Below are 18,774 nucleotides of genomic sequence, written 5' to 3' on the forward strand. Positions count from 1 at the left end.
CATCTAAACTGTTTGGGGAATAATCCGGCTCTTCCCAAAACCGGTTTAAATGAACTCTACCAGTTTAAACATAGAGCTAAAACTGTGGCAACTAGAAGCATGTGGTTGAGATACATCTGACCAAGAGACATTTAACCAAATAATGGGGGAACCTGTGCATATTTGAGCATGTATGCACAACTTTGATACTGGAAACTCAAAACTTTGTACCCAGAAAGAAAAATTATTCAAGAGAAAAAAAAACAAAAAACAACATGTTCTCCATGAAGGTGTACGTAAATTTCTGAATGAAACTGAACTGATCTCTTCCTTTTTGTGTATGTAAAAAACAGAAATGTCAGGAAATGTCATAGATCCTCTCAGCAAACCTTCCAGATATGTTGTGACAGACGCACTATCCTGATTACTCGGTTCAAATCTACTAAAATTTGAGCTCACACAGGTAGGTCATTAACAGCTCCCACAAACCGATTTAAAACTCATTCATTCATTTTCCCAGAGAAAATGAGACGCATATTTCAAAAGATAATCTAAAAGACGCATCATTTTTGAGAGAAAAAAATTCTCTAAAACACTTAATATTTCCACCTGTGAGGGAAAAAAAAAAACATGTTGTTGAAAGTATAAGAAAACTTTCAACCTAAACTTGCCAAGGTTATGAATAATTATTATCTGAACTGTAGAAGTTTCAGTACAAACATGAGAATGAAATGTTTTGCAAGAGGAAAGACAAAATGTTGATCATCAGTTGGATCTTTTATTCATTCAGTCTCTCTTTACATACATTACATACTTTAGCTCTGCAGTAAAGCTTCTAAGCCAAAAAAGTATTTCATTTTGACGCAAAGTCACACATTTCAATTTCCCAAAATGTCCACAGGATTAGTTTCCAAATGTTATGAGACACAAATTGATATTCAACTCTTGAGGGTTTTTTTTTTGTTTGTAAAAACACTTTAATGTTTTTATCTGCCAAATATTTAATCGAAACATATTTTCATTCAAATTTCAAGTTAATTTTCATTTCAGAAGTGTGACTGCGGACGCGCTTCTTCGAGCTCATCTATATATTCAAAGCTATTTTTTCATTATTATTATTTCAAAGCCATTGTACAGTCATTTTGCAAAAGCATTGGTTTTTCACTGGCTCATTTTCCTGAACTTGAGTTGTTTTTAAATTGACTTTACTTGGCCAACACATAGACTCATAAAGGAAGTTTAGTAATGGAAAATAGCTCTCATTTGATTCTGAATTTCATGGGTGACCACAGACAAAAGACGGTCTAATCTAAAATGTCACCCTTTAGTAATTCTATTTCATTTTCTACAACACTGTGCATCTGCGCCAGTAAAAGTCGTTTTAAAAACACCCACTGAAAAGACTCAAGAACAGACACACGGCACATGCATACAGTAGACTCACTCGGTGTCTGAAAGTAAAAGGAAATGGCTTTCTGGGCCTCACACGGCACATAATTTCACATCTTTCTTCTGGATTCAAATGGCAGAAAAAACACTCGAAGCAGCTGACCCAAGCAGCCTCACATGCAGGCGCTGAAAGCTGCCGTCTTTCGTCATCGAAACAAAAGTACCGAAGTGAGAATCACGACATTTCACCTGGTTTAATGCGACTGAAAGAAACTAGAAGGAGTTTATGATGGTACTGTACAGCAGTGATGTGAGGTTTACTCCCCCTGACAGTGATGATAGCCAGCGATGCTTTCCTGTATCATTTGGTGTTCAAATGTATAATTAAACATGAGGTACGTGTTATAAGTTCACCTGAAATATGTAAAGGAAGTGGAAACAAGTCTATTTCCAGTGTCGTCTGTTTTACAAGTAGTAGCGCTGATTGCTTCATAAGATTCATATAGTTTTGCTTCCTTTCTATGTGCAAACGCTTCTAGGCTCAAAAATAGGTTTCGTTATATACATCAAGCACCTTTGTGACATAGCTTCCACAGCTATAACCAGTTATTTTTTCTCAGCTATTTCCTAATGAGTCATAATCTTGACTTTTATTTTGGCACTCGGTGAGTAACTTACATGAATTTTTGACCATTTTGGTTCCTCTGCTGTCTTTACAGATGTTCTGCTCCACCATGGAGCTTTGCTTAAACAACCTGCTCACGCTAAGCTATAGTAAGCTGCAATAAGACTCATTATCAAACAGCTCTGTGATCTTTAGCGTACAGTTTTGAACTCCAACTCCAGGCAAGCGTTAGGAGTAATATTGCTGTAACGTATGCAGACTTCATGGCTAAACTGAAAGTTTTTCATTTTCTTTCTCTCAGTGATTAAAGTGGCACAATATTTGTGTTTAGTACTTCTGTTCACCCCATAAAAGTTGGATAAAGGCTTGTCAGAGGATGCTTGCTGTTGATTTCCACTTGCTTTGCTGCTGAAGCTGCTTATTATGTTGGACTTTTCCTTCCAGGGATTAATTTAAAGCACTGCCATGGATTATTTGGATGGGGTTCTGAATAGATATTATTTGCTGTCAGAAGATTAGCTGCTGTTTTCTAAACAACCAAAGTTTGGAGAAACAGAGATTAGTTTTCCCTGGCGAGTCAAGCAAACTGTCTGACTTTAAGTCAGGTTTTGTAGAGAGCTTTTGAGTGTTTAATATATTACCTGTAGTGGTTAATTGAACTACTTCAGTTAAATTAAACAGTGATTAGCTTTCATCATTGAGTTCAGCTAACAAGTAGTTAGAAAAAGATCAGAACAACTTCAATGCTAAGCTGATAGTTTGAATTATTTAAAGTGAAATTCTGTGGCGATGCAATTAGCCGTCAGTATCTTACATGCAGCTTTCTGGACCATCAGATTCTGTAAATAATACAAAAGGATGGTGGATATTTGTCCACCTTTGTGAAAAGCTAGCAGTGAATCATTGCCTTGTTAAGGATCAAATAAGATTTTTGTTGCCTTAAAACAACTCCAAGTTTAAAAATGGAGGTGGATTATTTAGAGTGGGGCTCTGAGGAGGCACTGTAAGTAGTCAGTAGCCTGCAGGTGAGTCAAGCTAACAGCGAATCAGAGCAGAACCAAGTCCAAGGAGGAGTTGTTTCATGTTTATTTACTCTCCAGCTCACCAAACCTTTTAAGTGTGCAACCTTAAGAGGACTTCATTATGTAACATTTATTGCATTCATGTTTTTTTCTTCTTAATCTCCTATATGTAAAGAATAAGTTTACATTACTCGAGTTTGGAGAAATAAAAATTGTCACAGCCAGGTACAAAGCAGATTTCTGCCACATCAAAACAACTCTGAATGTAAAGGGACTGCTGGAATTGTTTGGGACAGGGTTTTGAGCAATAAATATCTGGTTTATAATTAATAAGCTTCAATTATCTCAGTTTGAAGAAGAAAAAATTGTTTCCTACCAAACTGTCAAGCTAATGGATGGTTTCAAAGTAGATTCCTGCCAGATCCTGTAGACACACAGTGTTTTCATGAAACAAGGCAATCCTTTGTTTTGCTTACTTTGACATACTTTGTAGTTCATAAACTGGATCTTAAAGGCAATCCTCTGGAGAATTTAATCATCCAGTGTTTAGTGCATCCATGATTCTTTTAAAACAATGTGGGATGTGTTCGGTGATCATGTCGCTGCTCTGCTGCTGTAACCATTCAGTAATAACGCTTGCTTAAAGTTCTCTGAAAGCACAGTGTGATTTGCTCTCCTAAAGCCCGACTCCAAAAATTATTAACATGCAACTAAGTGCGATGTTGCGAGTTAATTCTTTGCAGCTGTCTTGCTGAAAGGAGACATTTTTAGCCCGAGCGATGGGTCGGAAGATGACATGATTCACAGCCTATAAATAATGAGTGGACAAATATGTCCAAATATATATATGACTTTTTTCAGAGTGACTGCACACTAAACTGTCCAGATGAACAAGACATGTACTGAATATGTACTTTATGTAGTTTTGTATGATGTTCAGCACAAACTCAAACTCTGTTTTGATACTTTTATACGTTTATCTATGTCTTTGATTTGACAAAATTACCTTGTGAGATTTAATTCATCAGGATGTCTGGAAGGCAAATAAGTTGTGCATCAGGGGATCTAATTAGATTTCAAACACAAACATTGATTAGAAACTACCTGATGGTGAAAAACAACTTGTAATCTTTCCCTTATCCCCAGCTGGACATTTATGGGCAAAAAGACAGTAAATACACAAAAAGTGAAAATTACAGACTTTACTGAGGATAAGAGTTTTAAATATTGCTCATATATCATCACTGATGAAGTGTATGATGATTTGAAGATTAAATAAGTTAGTTTATAGTTTTTGTTACCTCCCTGCATCACAATAATTAACAGCAGCTTGTTTTTCTAACAATCACGTCGGGATCTTAACTTTCTTAAAGTCTGAAATCAATCAGTCTGAATTTCAGGTTTCCCTCAGACTGATCTGTACGGGCAACACATCATAAATTAATTATAGAATATCTTCAATGAATTTCCTCAGATGTAAACACGGTGTTGCCGTAGTTTCACGTGTATACGGTGTGGTACTGTCGTAGTTTGTAGCAGAGGTCACATGAACGCAGCATCTTTCAACGGCCGAGTGACGAAGTGTCAAGATCTCCCGTTGCTCGACGAAGAGGGCGGGGAGCATGAAGACCTGTCGGTGTCTCTCTGGTCGCTCTCCTCTGACGGTACGACAGGATTACTGCATGCAGAAAACACAGAAAGAGAAACAAGTTACAGAAAATAAGAGAGAGTCATTCCTGAGCTTATAGGTTTCATGAAATGAAAAAAAAAAAATCAGCTTGATAAAAGACACTGACACAGAAATTGTATAGTTAGTTTAGGAGAATAAATTATAATATAACAAAAAGTTAATTTATTTCAGTCATTCTATTCAAAATATGAAACATATTCGATGTGTTACATTATTATTTCAGTTTTTATTCATGACTGTGATTAACCTCTAATGATAATAATGACAATAATGATTATCAGTTTATCAGATAATTAGAATATTACTTTAGACCAAAGTGATCCTTTCGGCTGCAGTTCGTTAACTGGAGGCCTGACAATCATGATTCCCAACTTGAAAAATGCAGTTGATCTGATACATGACAATGAGGCGTAAGATATTTTAAAGGTATTTTAGAGTCCAAACCTGCACCTATCTGATCTTTGAAAACAAGGATTTCTTCAAAAAATATTTCTAAACAGACAATTAACAGACTCAGACTCTCAGAGTTTTGTCTTCTTTTGTCTACCTGCACCCTAGTTTTACTTTAAAACCTTTATAGCCAACATAAACATCCTAACATTATGAAAATGTGTATAAAGATTTGTATTGTCAATCAATTAAAAAAATTAAGCAGATTAATCATGCTCTAGTGATGTGATTAATCATGATTTTCAAAACCATGCATGTGACATGCTTATAAATATGGACATATGCATATATAAATGTTGGTTTTCCAGTTTTTTCTATTCACGAAGGTTTCAAACTATAAATTGGTTTATATATTTATAAAGTCAGGATTAACAAACATTATAGCAGCTTAAAACTTTATTTTAATAAAGGTAAAAGGTAAAGATAATTATATTTACATATCACATTTTCAGCAACAAGGCAATACGAAGTGCTTTACAGGAATTAAAAAGAAACACAAACAAAATAACAAACCAAAAGAAAGAGCAAAGAAGAAAAAGCTAATAATGTTGATCCAAAATAAAAAAACTAGATACTAATATTCAGGGTTGGTAGATAAGTATAAGTAAGTATCCTCTGGTCTATTTCTTTTCTGGGATGGGAGAATAGGAGTCTAAAAATTAGTTGCTCAGATAGTTTTTCTGGGTTCCAAGTTCTAATCCCTGTTCTGGATTCCTAAATAAGTGTAAGTATTCTCTGGACTTTCTAAGTGTACTCTAAATTTGTAAAAGTAACGAGTACTCCACAGTTTCTAAGTAATAATAAAACCTAAATGTTTCTGTTCTGGAAGAATGTTTTCTGGATTCTAAGTTTGTTCTAATATAACAAACGTCATAAATAGGAAACCTGAAAAGTTCTAAAACATAGAAGAAATGCTGGTTATGCTAGTGTGATGTGGGTGTGTGTTTGTACCTGTCTCCACTCTGAGTGATGAGCCTCCTGCAGGTCTCCATCTGAACATCCAGGCCTCTCTTCATCGAGCACATCTCCATGTACTCATGCAGGTGTCGGTTCATGTCGCTCTTGGCTGTGGCCAATTCCAGCTGGAAACACATCCCAAAGATTCAAATCCACAAAATCACAGACAGGAATGTTCAGTCCGACTTTACAAAGTGGTTCACGTGTAAAAGATGAGAAAACACAGGATTCAAAACCCAGCTTTACTAGTTAAATTACAAATCTGAAAAATGTTTCATTGGACTCCGTTTTAAGATTTTACACCGCAAGTTCCAAATGTGCATAAAACACATCCATAAACATATGGACAGCTGTGTTAGATCACTGTTCAGATGAGGTGAGAATGTAAGTAAATAAAAAGAAAAGAAATGAATGAAGAAAGGTAACACACATGGGCAGGAATCTTATTTAAGTTTTAAAAATGTCTGACCTCAATCTGGTCAATTGTCTCTTGGTATTCCTTCTCGCGGGACTTGAACAGACACTCTGTGTCATTAATCACCTTTTCCAGACAGTCCTCCTCCCACAGACAAACACAGAGCAGTGACAGTTTGAGAACAGGAAAATAAATATGTAGAGATGATAAAATGTAGTAAGCATAAAATGAGCCTGTTGTTGAATAATCCGACACAGGAGAGAAAACAATCCAACCATAGCTTCCATGGTTGTTTTATGCTCAGATTTCACTGACTAACGCAGCTGTTTGTTTCAAACAGACTATTCAACAATGAAGCAGCTGCTGAATGAAATCAAACACCTACATGCAATTTTTTTTTTGGGAACAAACACACAAGAAAGGTTGTAAGCGTCTCGGTACTGAAACTGTCCTGGTGTTAGAAGAGTCATCAAACGACATCAGGAGCTTAAAAATCAGGAAAAACTTCAACATACGAAGCTTTTTTCAGTCCTGATGTCACAGAGAAAATCTGGCAATAGCAGAACGCAGAAAAGCACTGATGATTTTCATAATACTAATCAAAAACAAATTTATCTTCTCAGTGTCAGTTGAGATTGAAACCATTTATTTAATGAAACTGCATAAAAAAGTAATACTATTTGAATATTATAATATGGAGAAATGTATACCAAAATGTGAAGATAGATTTTAAGCGTGATAATCTGTCCCCTGCATCATTTGTTTTTTAATAAACAGACTTTCTTGTAATATTTGAAAACAGTCTTCATTGGTACAGATATGAAAGATTTCTGAAGGCCTATCAAAGTTTTTATTTGCACTTTTTCAGTTTTTCTCAGCCCTACCTCCATCACTACAGAGTGTTGTTGTTTTGATTGTGCTTTGAAACTGGGCATTTTTCATCAATGCATCATATATTCGTGCTGACACCGCAGGATCGTTTTCTAAAAATAACTCGCATTGGTACAGCTTACCTCTCCTGGGGGATGGGTTGGATCTGGAGGCAGAGTGCATCCTGGGAAATCCTCCCAAAGAAGCAGAGTCTCCTCAGTCTCCTCCCAGGCCAGACTATCGCAGTCATCCTCAAATTCACATTCACGTCTGTGACGACAACATAAACACACGTGTATTTAGTGATTATTAAAACCAGACTGGTCTATTATCAGATAATTGTCTTTGTGGTTAAAAGCAGACCACTAACAGCTGAGTCAGCATCCTCTGCATCTCCTCGTTGATCTGATTGGCTGAAGATCCAAAGTGCTCCTCTTCTTTAGCCACGCCCACTTCGCCTTCAGAGGTGCTGACGGATTCGTCACATTCACTCCCGTTAAAGGACAGGGGCGTCGGCTTACGCCGGATACTCAGAGATGATTGGTTGTTTGGAACCTGCAGTGATATTAACAAGATTAAGTTCAGGAGATCAAACTCAAGTCGACGTTTGTTAAGTGACAGCAAGCACCCCGACTACCTGGTACATTTGGATCACGTCTTCACAGTTCCTCTGCTGCGCGACGTCACACAGTCGAGCTGTGATGTCGATTCGTCTGCAGATGTCCATGTCCACTTTCATGGCTTTCTCCTGGATTTTGGTGTCCAACTCAGACAAATTCTGCAGAATCAGGTTCCAAAGTCATGGGAAAAAAGACACAGCAGGAGAGAAACTAAAAAATCTTCCACTGGATTATTGCTGAAGTATTAGCACAGCACCTTGAAAATGCATTAAAACACCATTGATTATTTTTTTTTCCCACATTTTGTCACATTATAACTAAAAACTTCAATGTATATTTTGGACTCTTCAGTGATAAAACAACAAGTGAATAACTGTGAAGTGGAAGTTAAATCATACATGGTTTCCAACAATTTCTAGAAATATGACCTGAAAAGTGTGGCGTGCATTTATATTTAACTTCACTTTCTCCAATTATGGCTGGATAATATGGCTGAAAAACGTGTCACAGCATAAGGGTTTCATATCAGTTGATATTTGTATAAGTTTTTAAAACAATTTTTTCATGTATTCCACCTTTTTGTTGATCTACCACATAAAATGCATTCACGTTTGTGCTTGCAAATGCGCAAACAATCAAACAATCAAAGAGGTAGAAATACGTTTACAAGGCTAAGCACTTGGAACGCACAGAATTTATTTCAATGTTAAGAATCTTACCAGAAACTACTAAAGATAATGAATAACAAATTTGCACATTTTCTTTAGGAAAAGCTGCAAATGAGAAAGCCTTTATTGGTGCAACAATGAAAGTGATGGTCATGTTGTGGCTGCGCTCACTCTGCTCACATTGCTCATGAGGCCTTTGAAGAGAACCAGCTCCGCCTTCAGCTGCTGCACCCTGAGAGCCAGCTCGTCCTGACAACCTTCACTCTCCTGCAGGTCCTGCTCACAAAACAGTAACCAGAAAACAAGATTCATGAAAACACCTGCAGAGATGTCCAGCCGTAAAACAGCTTCTTTTCTTCTGCGGAGCACTCAGTGACACTCCAGATGCAGACTGAGTTTTGGGGAAGTCTAAACGACTTTTTCCTCTAACTTGTGTAGGTACGCAGCGACAATGGTCAGGCTCTTATCTTTCTGGAGTTGTGCTTTTTGCCATTTGCGGTCGATCTGGCTATGTAAAGCTGCCATCTAAACGGGGTCAAGGTAAAGATTCCTGGCAATGCTGCATGTAAGTATAAAAAAGCACGCACACACAGGAAACCAAAGACATAATGTGCGTAGATTGAAGCACAACTGCAGGAAGTACAAATAAGGCAATCTAACACAGAGAGAGGTAAGTATCTAATTTAGTAGTGGGACTTCCTATGTGAAAATGCCTTCTTTTGAAAAAGATGTTAACTGATTTAAAAATGAATAATTAGCAGAGATCAATGGCTGCAGCATGCATCAATTACTACTAAGGAAATTATGAGTGGCTGAGAAAGGGTGAAGGTTCTTGCTCATCACTTTCATCCTGCAGCTGCGTACAATCATTCCAATCAATAAATCAGTTCAATAAATCAATTCAAATTAATTATATTACAGCTCACAAAACTGGCATTTCAAAGTGAAGATTGGTGCCAACACGACTTTTACCAGGACTTACCTTACATTTCCTGTAAGCACAACAACCAAGTCCCTTCAGTTCAAGTTTTCATGGTAAAAAAAAAAAATGTCCATGCAGGAACTTTTGCCAGACAGTGTTACCTCTTGAAGATCTGCAATCTTCTGCTGCAGGTCCATCCTCATTGTGTATTCTTCCTCCCATCTAAAAACACACACATGTCAGGGTAAGTATAGTTTCAGCCAGTCTGTACTTCTGCATCTTAATCCAGACAAATATAAAGTGCATATCATCGCGCCATCTTTGACGTAAACTATTAATCCTCAAATATTTAACAAGGTTGCTAAGTATCTATTCAAAATTTTGTCTATGAGAAACATTACAGCACATGCCATCGCAGATATAATGCAACAGAGGGAACATTTCCTAAAGCTGCACACCTGGAGGCCTCTGAACCAGCTGATGGAAAACTGACGGAAAACCCCTGAAAAACCTAAAGCAATCAACATTGTAGATCTAAGAAAAGATCTCTATCTCTATTCACAAATAAATATCAAAAGTAGGAAGAATCTGTTTTTAAAGAGATGGTTTTTCAAGTCAAACGTACATTTTTAAATGAATGATGTGATGATAATTAGATTTAAAATGACTTTTAACTTCACTGCACATAGTCTGAGGTCATAACAAGCTTACAATAATAAACCTCACTCTTTTGCACGATGAGCAGAGAAATATCAAATATTTAAATAAATGTTTAAAAACTGAGCTTCCAGAAGATTTGCTTATGACTCCATATATAATTACTGATGGAGGAATCTGTGCATGACAGAAGATTGTATGCAAGTTTGAGATGGAGACTCGTGATCTCCAAGTGGTCAGATGGCACCACATCAGGAACCGTCATTCAGCAGCGGCTCATATTGTGCTGTATTGTGGAGAGAAATAACGGGAACCAAACGCAGAACAGATGGATGTACATTACAAAATTAAAAATAAACCAAAACACGCTGTAGACACACTAGGAGATCCTCTCTGCCCCATCTGACTGAGTCTGAGCTAATTCAAAATAAACAATGGGTAAAAACATCCGTCGGCAAATGTGATCAAAAGACTTGCAGCTGTAACTGTAGCAAAAGGTGGTTCTACAAACGTTTGACTCAGGAGAACTGAATACAAATCAAAATGTTTAAGATTTGCATTTGTGAAGGAACGAAAACAAAGGTTTCAGTGCAGAGCTGTTGCCTTGCAACAAGAAGGTCCTGGGTTTGAATCGGACGATAGACGGATGGAAAAAAGTGGCAACCATTAACCTTTTTTCTGCATTTTAAAAGTGGAAATATTTTTTATTGAAGTTGGTAGCTGTAATATGAAAAAAAGCTGTAAAAGTTGAAGAGCTATTTTTGATTTTGAAAGGCCCTTATTAGACTTGCATACTATAATTGACTCAAAGCGACTCCTTTGTCCCTCAGGTGTAAAGGAAAGGCAAAAATTACTGAGAAGGAAAAACTTCTCCTGTCAGAAGGTTTTTCCTACATGTGTTCTAGGGTCTGAAAGACATCACTTGGTTTGTGGGTAACAAAGGAAAGAAAACTTTGAAGAAATAAAGCCAGAAATATAAATGTATGATTTTTTTTCATTTCAGTTTTATCTGCTTTGATATTTATCACTTTTTGACGTGTGGTTTTAAAACAGCATCCTAAGACCTCTTCATAAGGACCAATTTATTTTGGCATTGAAATAATGTAATTTCAGGATAAAATACAACGTTTTCTAATACTTGAAAATCGTTGATTTGCTTTCATGCTGCATGAAAAGCAAACAGCTGAAACGTTTGCGGGGAAACGTGTGAGAACTAAACTAAGCACTTTGCTGACTTCCTGATAGATGATTCGCATGCAGCTGCTCACATGATTGACTCATAAATCTTAACTTTAATACACTTAAAAGTCGCGAGACGAAAATGTGGCCTTATACCATCCACTCATGAGGGGAAAATCCACGCTCTGCATTCTGCTAAAAACTCTTGCAGAACGCTGCAAAACGCCAAACCCGTCAGGGAATACTAAATCTGAAAGGATCTGAGTCATGAAGCAGGGGGCTCCAGTCGTTGTAGGGGGGACGCTTGCTTGATAGGCGAGGTGCACAAAGTCGAGGAGTGCTGAGGCCCCCTCCTTTTAGCTGCTACAGCTTTGCAGAGCATGCTGCATTGCAGATACAGTGTGTATGGGGGGGAGGGGGGTGCTGCGCAATGGAAGAAAGTGTGAGCAAAGGAGAGGAAGTGGGATGTCTGCTTCTGGTTTGCTCATGTAAAGGTAAGCTGAGATAGAGAGTGTGGTTACCAGAGAGGAGGGAGGTGAGGGGCACCAACTGAGAAGAAGTAAAAGAGGAACATGAGTTACAGGAAAAACAACAAGACATGGATGACAGAGGCTTAGATCAGTGCAACCTTGCTTCTATTTAGAAACGACAAATAACATTACAATTGGAGAAATTTAAGGATCTCATCAGATGCACACACTGATTCATTTATTGTCTCAGCTAGACAAGTGTTAATTCGGTCTCTTTAGTCTCAATTTGCAAAGAAAGCAGGAGTCGGAGCAGCGTCGCATTCCTGAGCGGCTGCAGTCGTCCCTCCGCCTCGTCCACAAAGAGCCACTATAATGTGGTTAGGATGGTCTCTGAAGAATGCAGTGCTGATCGCTCGGACACAATGCGAGGGCATGCGGTGATGAATGCGCAGGAACATGAGGCCTGCTGAAGGTCACTCAGAGAAGACAATAACTAAGTGTGTCCCATACTGAAAATGAGGATTTAAAGGTGTATTACCTCCAGAAAAAGGAGGTTCATGCTGTGTCTTTTTCATTCATGCTGGAAAATGAAGCATATCAGCTTCAAGGGATACTTCAGTGAGGTCCTGTTAGAAAGTTAGAAGCAGAAAGTAGATGACTCTCTTCTCATCTTCATTCAGCAGAGATCCAGATTAGCTATGCTTTTAGGCTAAAGCTACAGGCTGCTCAAACCTTTAGCCTCTTAAAGTTAAGCTATTTTATTGTCCATTAAATTGATTTAAAATTAACATTTCTCTTCAGAATCTAAAAAATCCAAAACAAGCCAAATGCAAAACCCTAGGAAGGTGCAATAGCAAACCAATCCTCTGACTTGGAGGGAGAAGAAGATACTTTATGGTCTCAGACTGGCTACTTAACACCTAATGGTGAACCAGTGCACAATGAAGGTCAACAACTTAAATAAGCAAATTCCAGAGCCTGACATTACCATCTCCTCCATGGCTGCACCTGGAGATCCGTAATTACCATAAACACGACAAACATGTGAACACAATAATAATTAAAGTGGCTTAAAAAGCTAATTTGTGATAGTTATTTTTATTAATATCGTTAATTATATCGTTTCATCGGATCTGCGGCCGTATGTCTTGGACACTCGGGTGAAGAGAGGTGCGGAGCTGTCCACTGACCACTACCTGGTGGTGAGTTGGCTCCGGTGGCGGGGGCGAAAGCCGGTCAGACCTGGCAGGCCCAAACGTGTTGTGAGGGTCTGCTGGGAACGTCTGGCGGAATCCCCTGTGAGACGGAGCTTTAACTCCCATCTCCGGCAAAACTTCGAACACGTCCCGGGGGAGGTGGGGGACATGGAGTCTGAGTGGACCGTGTTCCGTGCCTCCATTGTCGAGGCGGCCGATCGGAGCTGTGGCCGCAAGGTTGTCGGTGCCTGTCGCGGCGGCAACCCTCGAACCCGTTGGTGGACACCTTCGGTGAGGGATGCCGTCAGGCTGAAGAAGGAGTCCTATCGAGCCTTTTTGGCCTGTGGGACTCCGGAAGCAGCTGATGGGTACCGGCGGGCGAAGCGGCATGCGGCTCGGGCGGTTGCTGAGGCAAAAACTCGGGTGTGGGAGGAGTTTGGAGAGGCCATGGAGAAAGACTTCCGCACGGCTTCGAGGCGATTCTGGTCCACCATCCGGCGTCTCAGGGGGGGGAAGCGGTGCAGCACCAACACTGTTTATAGTGGGGATGGTGTGCTGCTGACCTCTACTCGGGACGTTGTGGGCCGGTGGGCAGAGTACTTCGAAGACCTCCTCAATCCCACCAACATGCCTTCCACTGAGGAAGCGGAGCCTGGGGACTCTGGGTTGGGCTCTCCAATCTCTGGGGGCGAGGTCGCCGAGGTGGTTAAAAAGCTCCTCGGTGGCAAGGCCCCGGGGGTGGATGAGATCCGCCCGGAGTTCCTTAAGGCTCTGGATGTTGTAGGGTTGTGTTGGTTGACGCGACTCTGCAATATCGCATGGACATCGGGGGCAGTTCCCCTGGATTGGCAGACTGGGGTGGTGGTCCCCCTGTTCAAAAAGGGGGACCGGAGGGTGTGCTCCAATTATAGAGGGGTCACACTCTTAAGCCTCCCTGGCAAGGTCTATTCAGGGGTCCTGGAGAGGAGGGTCCGTCGGATAGTCGAACCTCGGATTCAGGAAGAGCAGTGTGGTTTTCGTCCTGGTCGTGGAACACTGGACCAGCTCTACACCCTCAGCAGGGTCCTGGAGGGTGCATGGGAGTTCGCCCAACCAGTCTACATGTGTTTTGTGGACTTGGAGAAGGCGTTCGACCGTGTCCCTCGGGGAGCCCTGTGGGGGGTTCTCCGGGAGTATGGGGTACCGGGCCCTTTGATATGGGCTGTCAGGTCCCTGTATGACCGGTGTCAGAGTCTGGTCCGCATTGCCGGCAGTAAGTCGGGCTCGTTTCCGGTGAGAGTTGGACTCCGCCAGGGCTGCCCTTTGTCACCGATTCTGTTCATCACTTTCATGGACAGAATTTCTAGGCGCAGCCAAGGTGTTGAGGGGATCCGATTTGGTGGCCTCAGGATCTCATCTCTGCTTTTCGCAGACGATGTGGTCCTTTTGGCTTCATCAGATCGTGATCTGCAGCTCTCGCTGGATCGGTTCGCAGCCGAGTGTGAAGCGGCCGGGATGGGGATCAGTGCCTCCAAATCCGAGGCCATGGTCTTGAGCCGGAAAAGGGTAGAGTGCCTTCTCCGGGTCAGGGGGGGTGTCCTGCCCCAAGTGGAGGAGTTTAAGTATCTCGGGATCTTGTTCACGAATGGGGGAAGAAGGGAGCGGGAGATCGACAGGCGGATTGGCGCAGCGTCTGCTGTCAAGCGGGCGCTGTACCGGTCCGTCGTGGTGAAGAGAGAGCTGAGCCAAAAAGCGAAGCTCTCGATTTACCGGTCGATCTACGTTCCCACCCTCATCTATGGTCATGAGCTTTGGGTCATGACCGAAAGAACGAGATCGCGGATACAAGCGGCCGAAATGGGTTTTCTCCGTAGGGTGGCTGGGCTCTCCCTTAGAGATAGGGTGAGAAGCTCAGTCATCCGGGAGGGACTCAGAGTAGAGCCGCTGCTCCTTCACATCGAGAGGAGCCAGTTGAGGTGGCTTGGGCATCTGGTCAGGATGCCTCCTGGACGCCTCCCTGGTGAGGTGTTCCGGGCACGTCCCACCGGGAGGAGGCCCCGGGGAAGACCCAGGACACGCTGGAGGGACTATGTCTCTCGGCTGGCCTGGGAACGCCTCGGGATTCCCCCGGAGGAGCTGGAAGAAGTGGCTGGGGAGAGGGAAGTCTGGGCCTCCCTTCTGAAGCTGCTACCCCCGCGACCCGACCTCGGATAAGCGGAAGAAGATGGATGGATGGATGGATATTTTTATTACATTTTATTGCTTCCTTTACTATCAGTTACTCCAACCAGAAATGTTTTGCATACTCAATCATCAGTAGGTGTCTGACGCAGAATGCTAATTGGTGACGTACTGCCTCCTACGTCCATTTCCTGTGTAAATAGTCATTGGTCTCTGTCCAACATTAAGTGCAACAGTTTATGGGTCAGAAAAATAGAACTTGCAGAAATATTGTTATTAAAAGTTGTTTTAAGACATTAAAAGTCTGATTTGGCCTTGGCTCCTCCTGCATTAGCTGTTAGCTTCACCTGAGGGGAGGCGTTTTCATATTGTTTATCGTTTATCGTGATACAGTTCTTGTAATGATAAGAATTTTGATTCGTAGTTGACATGACAAATTCTAAGTAATGACGCTTATACCCCACCAAAACTGTAGTGATTGATGTTGTTCGTTTTAGAAGAAGAAGAAGAAGAAGAAGAAGAATTACTTTATTCATCCCAGCAGGGAAATTATTTTGTAGTTACAGCAAGAATTTTTTATACACAGATTAACACACACACGACGGGAGCTGCGTCTGCAGGCAGCCAGCTCAGCCGGCGCCATTTTTGAAGGAGGACATGCGGCAAAGGTCGTCGGGACTGGGAGTCGAACCAACGACGTCCGCGGGTCTAAGGCCTCCAAATGTGGGGAGTGCTAACCCCCTGCGTTTGCTACTTTCCCCCCTTTTGTTCAATGAGAATATCAATTATCTTAAGAATATAGTTAAATGCGGTTACTGCGAGCAGCTTAGTGATGTAAGTCAAGCGCCTTTTTCTGACTGGTGTTCTAAACAAGCATATTACAGCAGTGTCTCTGTTTGTGGGGATTTGATTGCTGCATCATGCAGTCAGAACCACACAGTTACCTAAAAGGAAGTAATAAAAAGTTCTTATTGTCACTTTTATTGTTGCAAAACATTGTGATAAAACTTTAAGTCTATATCGTCGATGGCTACTTCACCTTCAGTCTCTGACACCAACAGATCTACATATCGTAGCTGCAAACTAAACACCACTCTAAACCGCCACAGTTTAAAACTCCTTTCAGCATCTCTGCAAAAGGTATGCAGTTCAACTTCTCAAAAAAATGTCTGAATTATTAAAGTGAGTCCACGGAACAGCATCTGATGACAAGATATTTCTCACTAATCAGAATTTATACTAAACCAAAATGCTTTACAGTGGGTTAGATATTAACAACTTATGCCCTTCCAGCAGAACCCCATATGACTAAATCCTGAGTTATCCTTTTAAAGGGAAAGTCACACTGAACGCATTGCAGCAGTAAGCTGTTGTTCTGAGAGGAACATTGCAGAGTGATGTCATCTCACAGCTGTGGCCTAAATCTGGCCCGCATGATGATGATGATGATGATGACATTTAGCTGATTAATTCATTAAAGCAACAGATATGAAGAATTATAACCAGCAATAAGCTAAAAGAACCAAACGTGGCCTCTGTTGCATCTCTGGCTCAATAACAATAAACTTCGGCTGCATTTTAGGAAATGAGTGCCGCCACCTGGCCTTTCTGCAGTCCTAACAGTCAATCAGATTTATATTTAGCTCCTCGCATGTGAATTTCTTCCTGGGCATTTGTTGCAGCAGCACCTGCCTCTGTGGTGAAAGCATGAGGTGAATGCAGACCAAGATGAAGGTGCAGGATGGGCAGGTTTTGTGCTGACTCTGCAGATCAGCTGTCTCCAGCTGAAGAAAGCTGATCTGCAGCTGCTTAGCAGTTCTGCTCACTCATGCAATGAAGAACATGAGGGAAAAAAAACACTCAAGAAATAATTCTGCAATGAGAGGGTTTGTAGTATAACAGTTAAATAAAAGTGGTTTAGCCTGTTTACCTTCGTTTGTACTCGTCTCTCTCGCGCTTCACCTTGGCCAGGACGTTGTAGAGCGCTCGAATCTCAGGGGTGATGGTGTCAATCTGGACCCCGACTCCGTCCGGGTGCATCCAGGACACCCCGGGGCTTGGCAGGCGCTCTGCCCCGGGGCCAAACTTACGAGTGTGGTTGTAAGACCAGATGGTCCCCGGGAGGAACCGTGGAGGAGGGATGGTGGAGCAGCTTTGGGTTGTTTTATTCGACCCTGGAGAGTCCACACATGGCGAGGCCTGGCTGATGGTGATGGCTGGGTTACAGGTGCCACTGGTTTGGGTTGAGCTGGAGTTTTCAGAGCCTGCTGGTGGGTAGGTTGTTGCAAAAGAAGGTGGAAACAGGCTTGTGGGCCTCCTTGCTGAGTTGTTGGTGTTGTGGAAGGGAAGAGAGCCTGGCCTGAGCGGGATGGTCCCTACAAACCCTGTCTGCACCCCGGCCTCCTGGGTGTGCAGCTTGTTCTCACAGCATCCACTCTGACAGCCCTTGTTGGCATCCAGCGCCTGCTGCAGCTGCTTCTCCAGTATCTTATTCCTGCGCTCCAGTTCGTGCACTTTGGCCAGAAAGCATCGGAACCGCAGGTTGAGGGTCTTGAGTACGCTGATGTTGGAGCCCAGGTCGTTCCTAAGGGCCATGGCTGCAGGGGGGTGCGGCTGCTGCTGCTGCTGCTGCTGCGACGGCGGGGCTGCGCGGTGCTGGTAGGGGCCGCTGTGGGTGTGGTGGAGGTAAGGGGAGATCTGCGGATGTCCCGGCTGATCGGGCCCCGGGGCGGCCTGATCACCCAGGAGAAGAGAGGCCGGGTCCGGTGCGCCGAACGCGGCTTCGGGGAGAAGGGCGGAGGGGGAGTCCGGGTGTCCGGGGGCCTGGCTCTGCTGGGGGTGCTGCTGGAGATGCGTGTTGGCCCCCAACAAAGGATTCATGCTATGGTATTTAAAACTAAAGCGCTGCAGATCTGGCATGAACTCGGGCGGAGAAATGTCTTGCTACAGCAGAATAATATTTCAAGATAAACTTCACTTAACAGCAGCGCGCAGCCTGCAGAAGCAGCGTAAAACACCACTGTTTTACCTGATTATGTAAGCGTTTATAAATAAAAAACCTGATCCTTAAAGCCCGGAGGTCTTAACGTCGGCTGTTGCCGCCGCTGCTGCTGCTGCTGCTGGATCCCTGATCTCTGACGGTCCACAACAACAACAGCAAATGTGGAGCCGAAACCCAGCAGAGGTAGACTCCACCAAACACCAAAGAGAAGAGCTGCAAAATAAACCGAGTGAAGTGAAGCGGAAAAAACGCAGAGGATGAATGAACAACAAACAAATCCAACTTCTCCGCGTTAATGGTGCTCAGTCTGGGAGACGTAACCGCAGACAGGAGCAAGTGCTGCGGGATTGGATGATCCTCCTACCGTAAATACACTAATAGAAGTCCACAAAGCTCAGCGGCGCGCAGTGCTTTTACGCCTCACTCATGATGGCCGGTTACAAGCACAAACTTCAACGTGATTTGTTTTATTTTGTTGATGCGTCATTTTAGAAATGTTCTTCT

At 42.1% G+C, this 18,774-nt stretch overlaps 1 protein-coding gene across 4 annotated transcripts; it reads right to left on the bottom strand.

The window, feature by feature from the left end:
* Window positions 1-737: 737 nt before the first annotated feature.
* On the bottom strand, window positions 738-18,613 carry iffo1b (intermediate filament family orphan 1b). Of its 4 annotated transcripts, none has more exons than XM_028012791.1 (9): window positions 17,200-18,612; window positions 9,769-9,829; window positions 8,866-8,961; window positions 8,035-8,175; window positions 7,768-7,952; window positions 7,541-7,667; window positions 6,582-6,668; window positions 6,107-6,237; window positions 738-4,693 (listed from the first exon to the last, which is right to left on the bottom strand). In XM_028012791.1, the coding sequence occupies exons 1-9, from the start codon at window positions 18,186-18,188 to the stop codon at window positions 4,600-4,602; spliced, it is 1,911 nt and encodes a 636-aa protein (XP_027868592.1). In that variant the 5' UTR covers window positions 18,189-18,612; the 3' UTR covers window positions 738-4,599. The 4 variants fall into 4 exon arrangements, with proteins under 4 accessions (XP_027868592.1, XP_027868589.1, XP_027868591.1 ...); XM_028012788.1 differs by having other exon boundaries at window positions 6,582-6,674; XM_028012790.1 differs by having other exon boundaries at window positions 6,582-6,671; window positions 17,200-18,188.
* Window positions 18,614-18,774: the final 161 nt, after the last annotated feature.

Source organism: Xiphophorus couchianus, chromosome 3 (genome assembly GCF_001444195.1).
Source record: "Xiphophorus couchianus chromosome 3, X_couchianus-1.0, whole genome shotgun sequence".
Classification (NCBI taxonomy): domain Eukaryota; kingdom Metazoa; phylum Chordata; class Actinopteri; order Cyprinodontiformes; family Poeciliidae; genus Xiphophorus; species Xiphophorus couchianus.

Excerpts from the sequence above, each read along its gene's own strand:
- iffo1b (XM_028012788.1), bottom strand. The coding sequence starts at position 18,188 with ATGCCAGATCTGCAGCGCTTTAGTTTTAAATACCATAGCATGAATCCT. Across the intron at positions 9,830-17,199 it reads AGAGACGAGTACAAACGAAG|ATGGGAGGAAGAATACACAA; the intron begins GTAAACAGGCTA and ends GTGTGTTTTTAG. Across the intron at positions 6,238-6,581 it reads AGACAATTGACCAGATTGAG|CTGGAATTGGCCACAGCCAA; the intron begins GTCAGACATTTT and ends ATGTGTTTCCAG.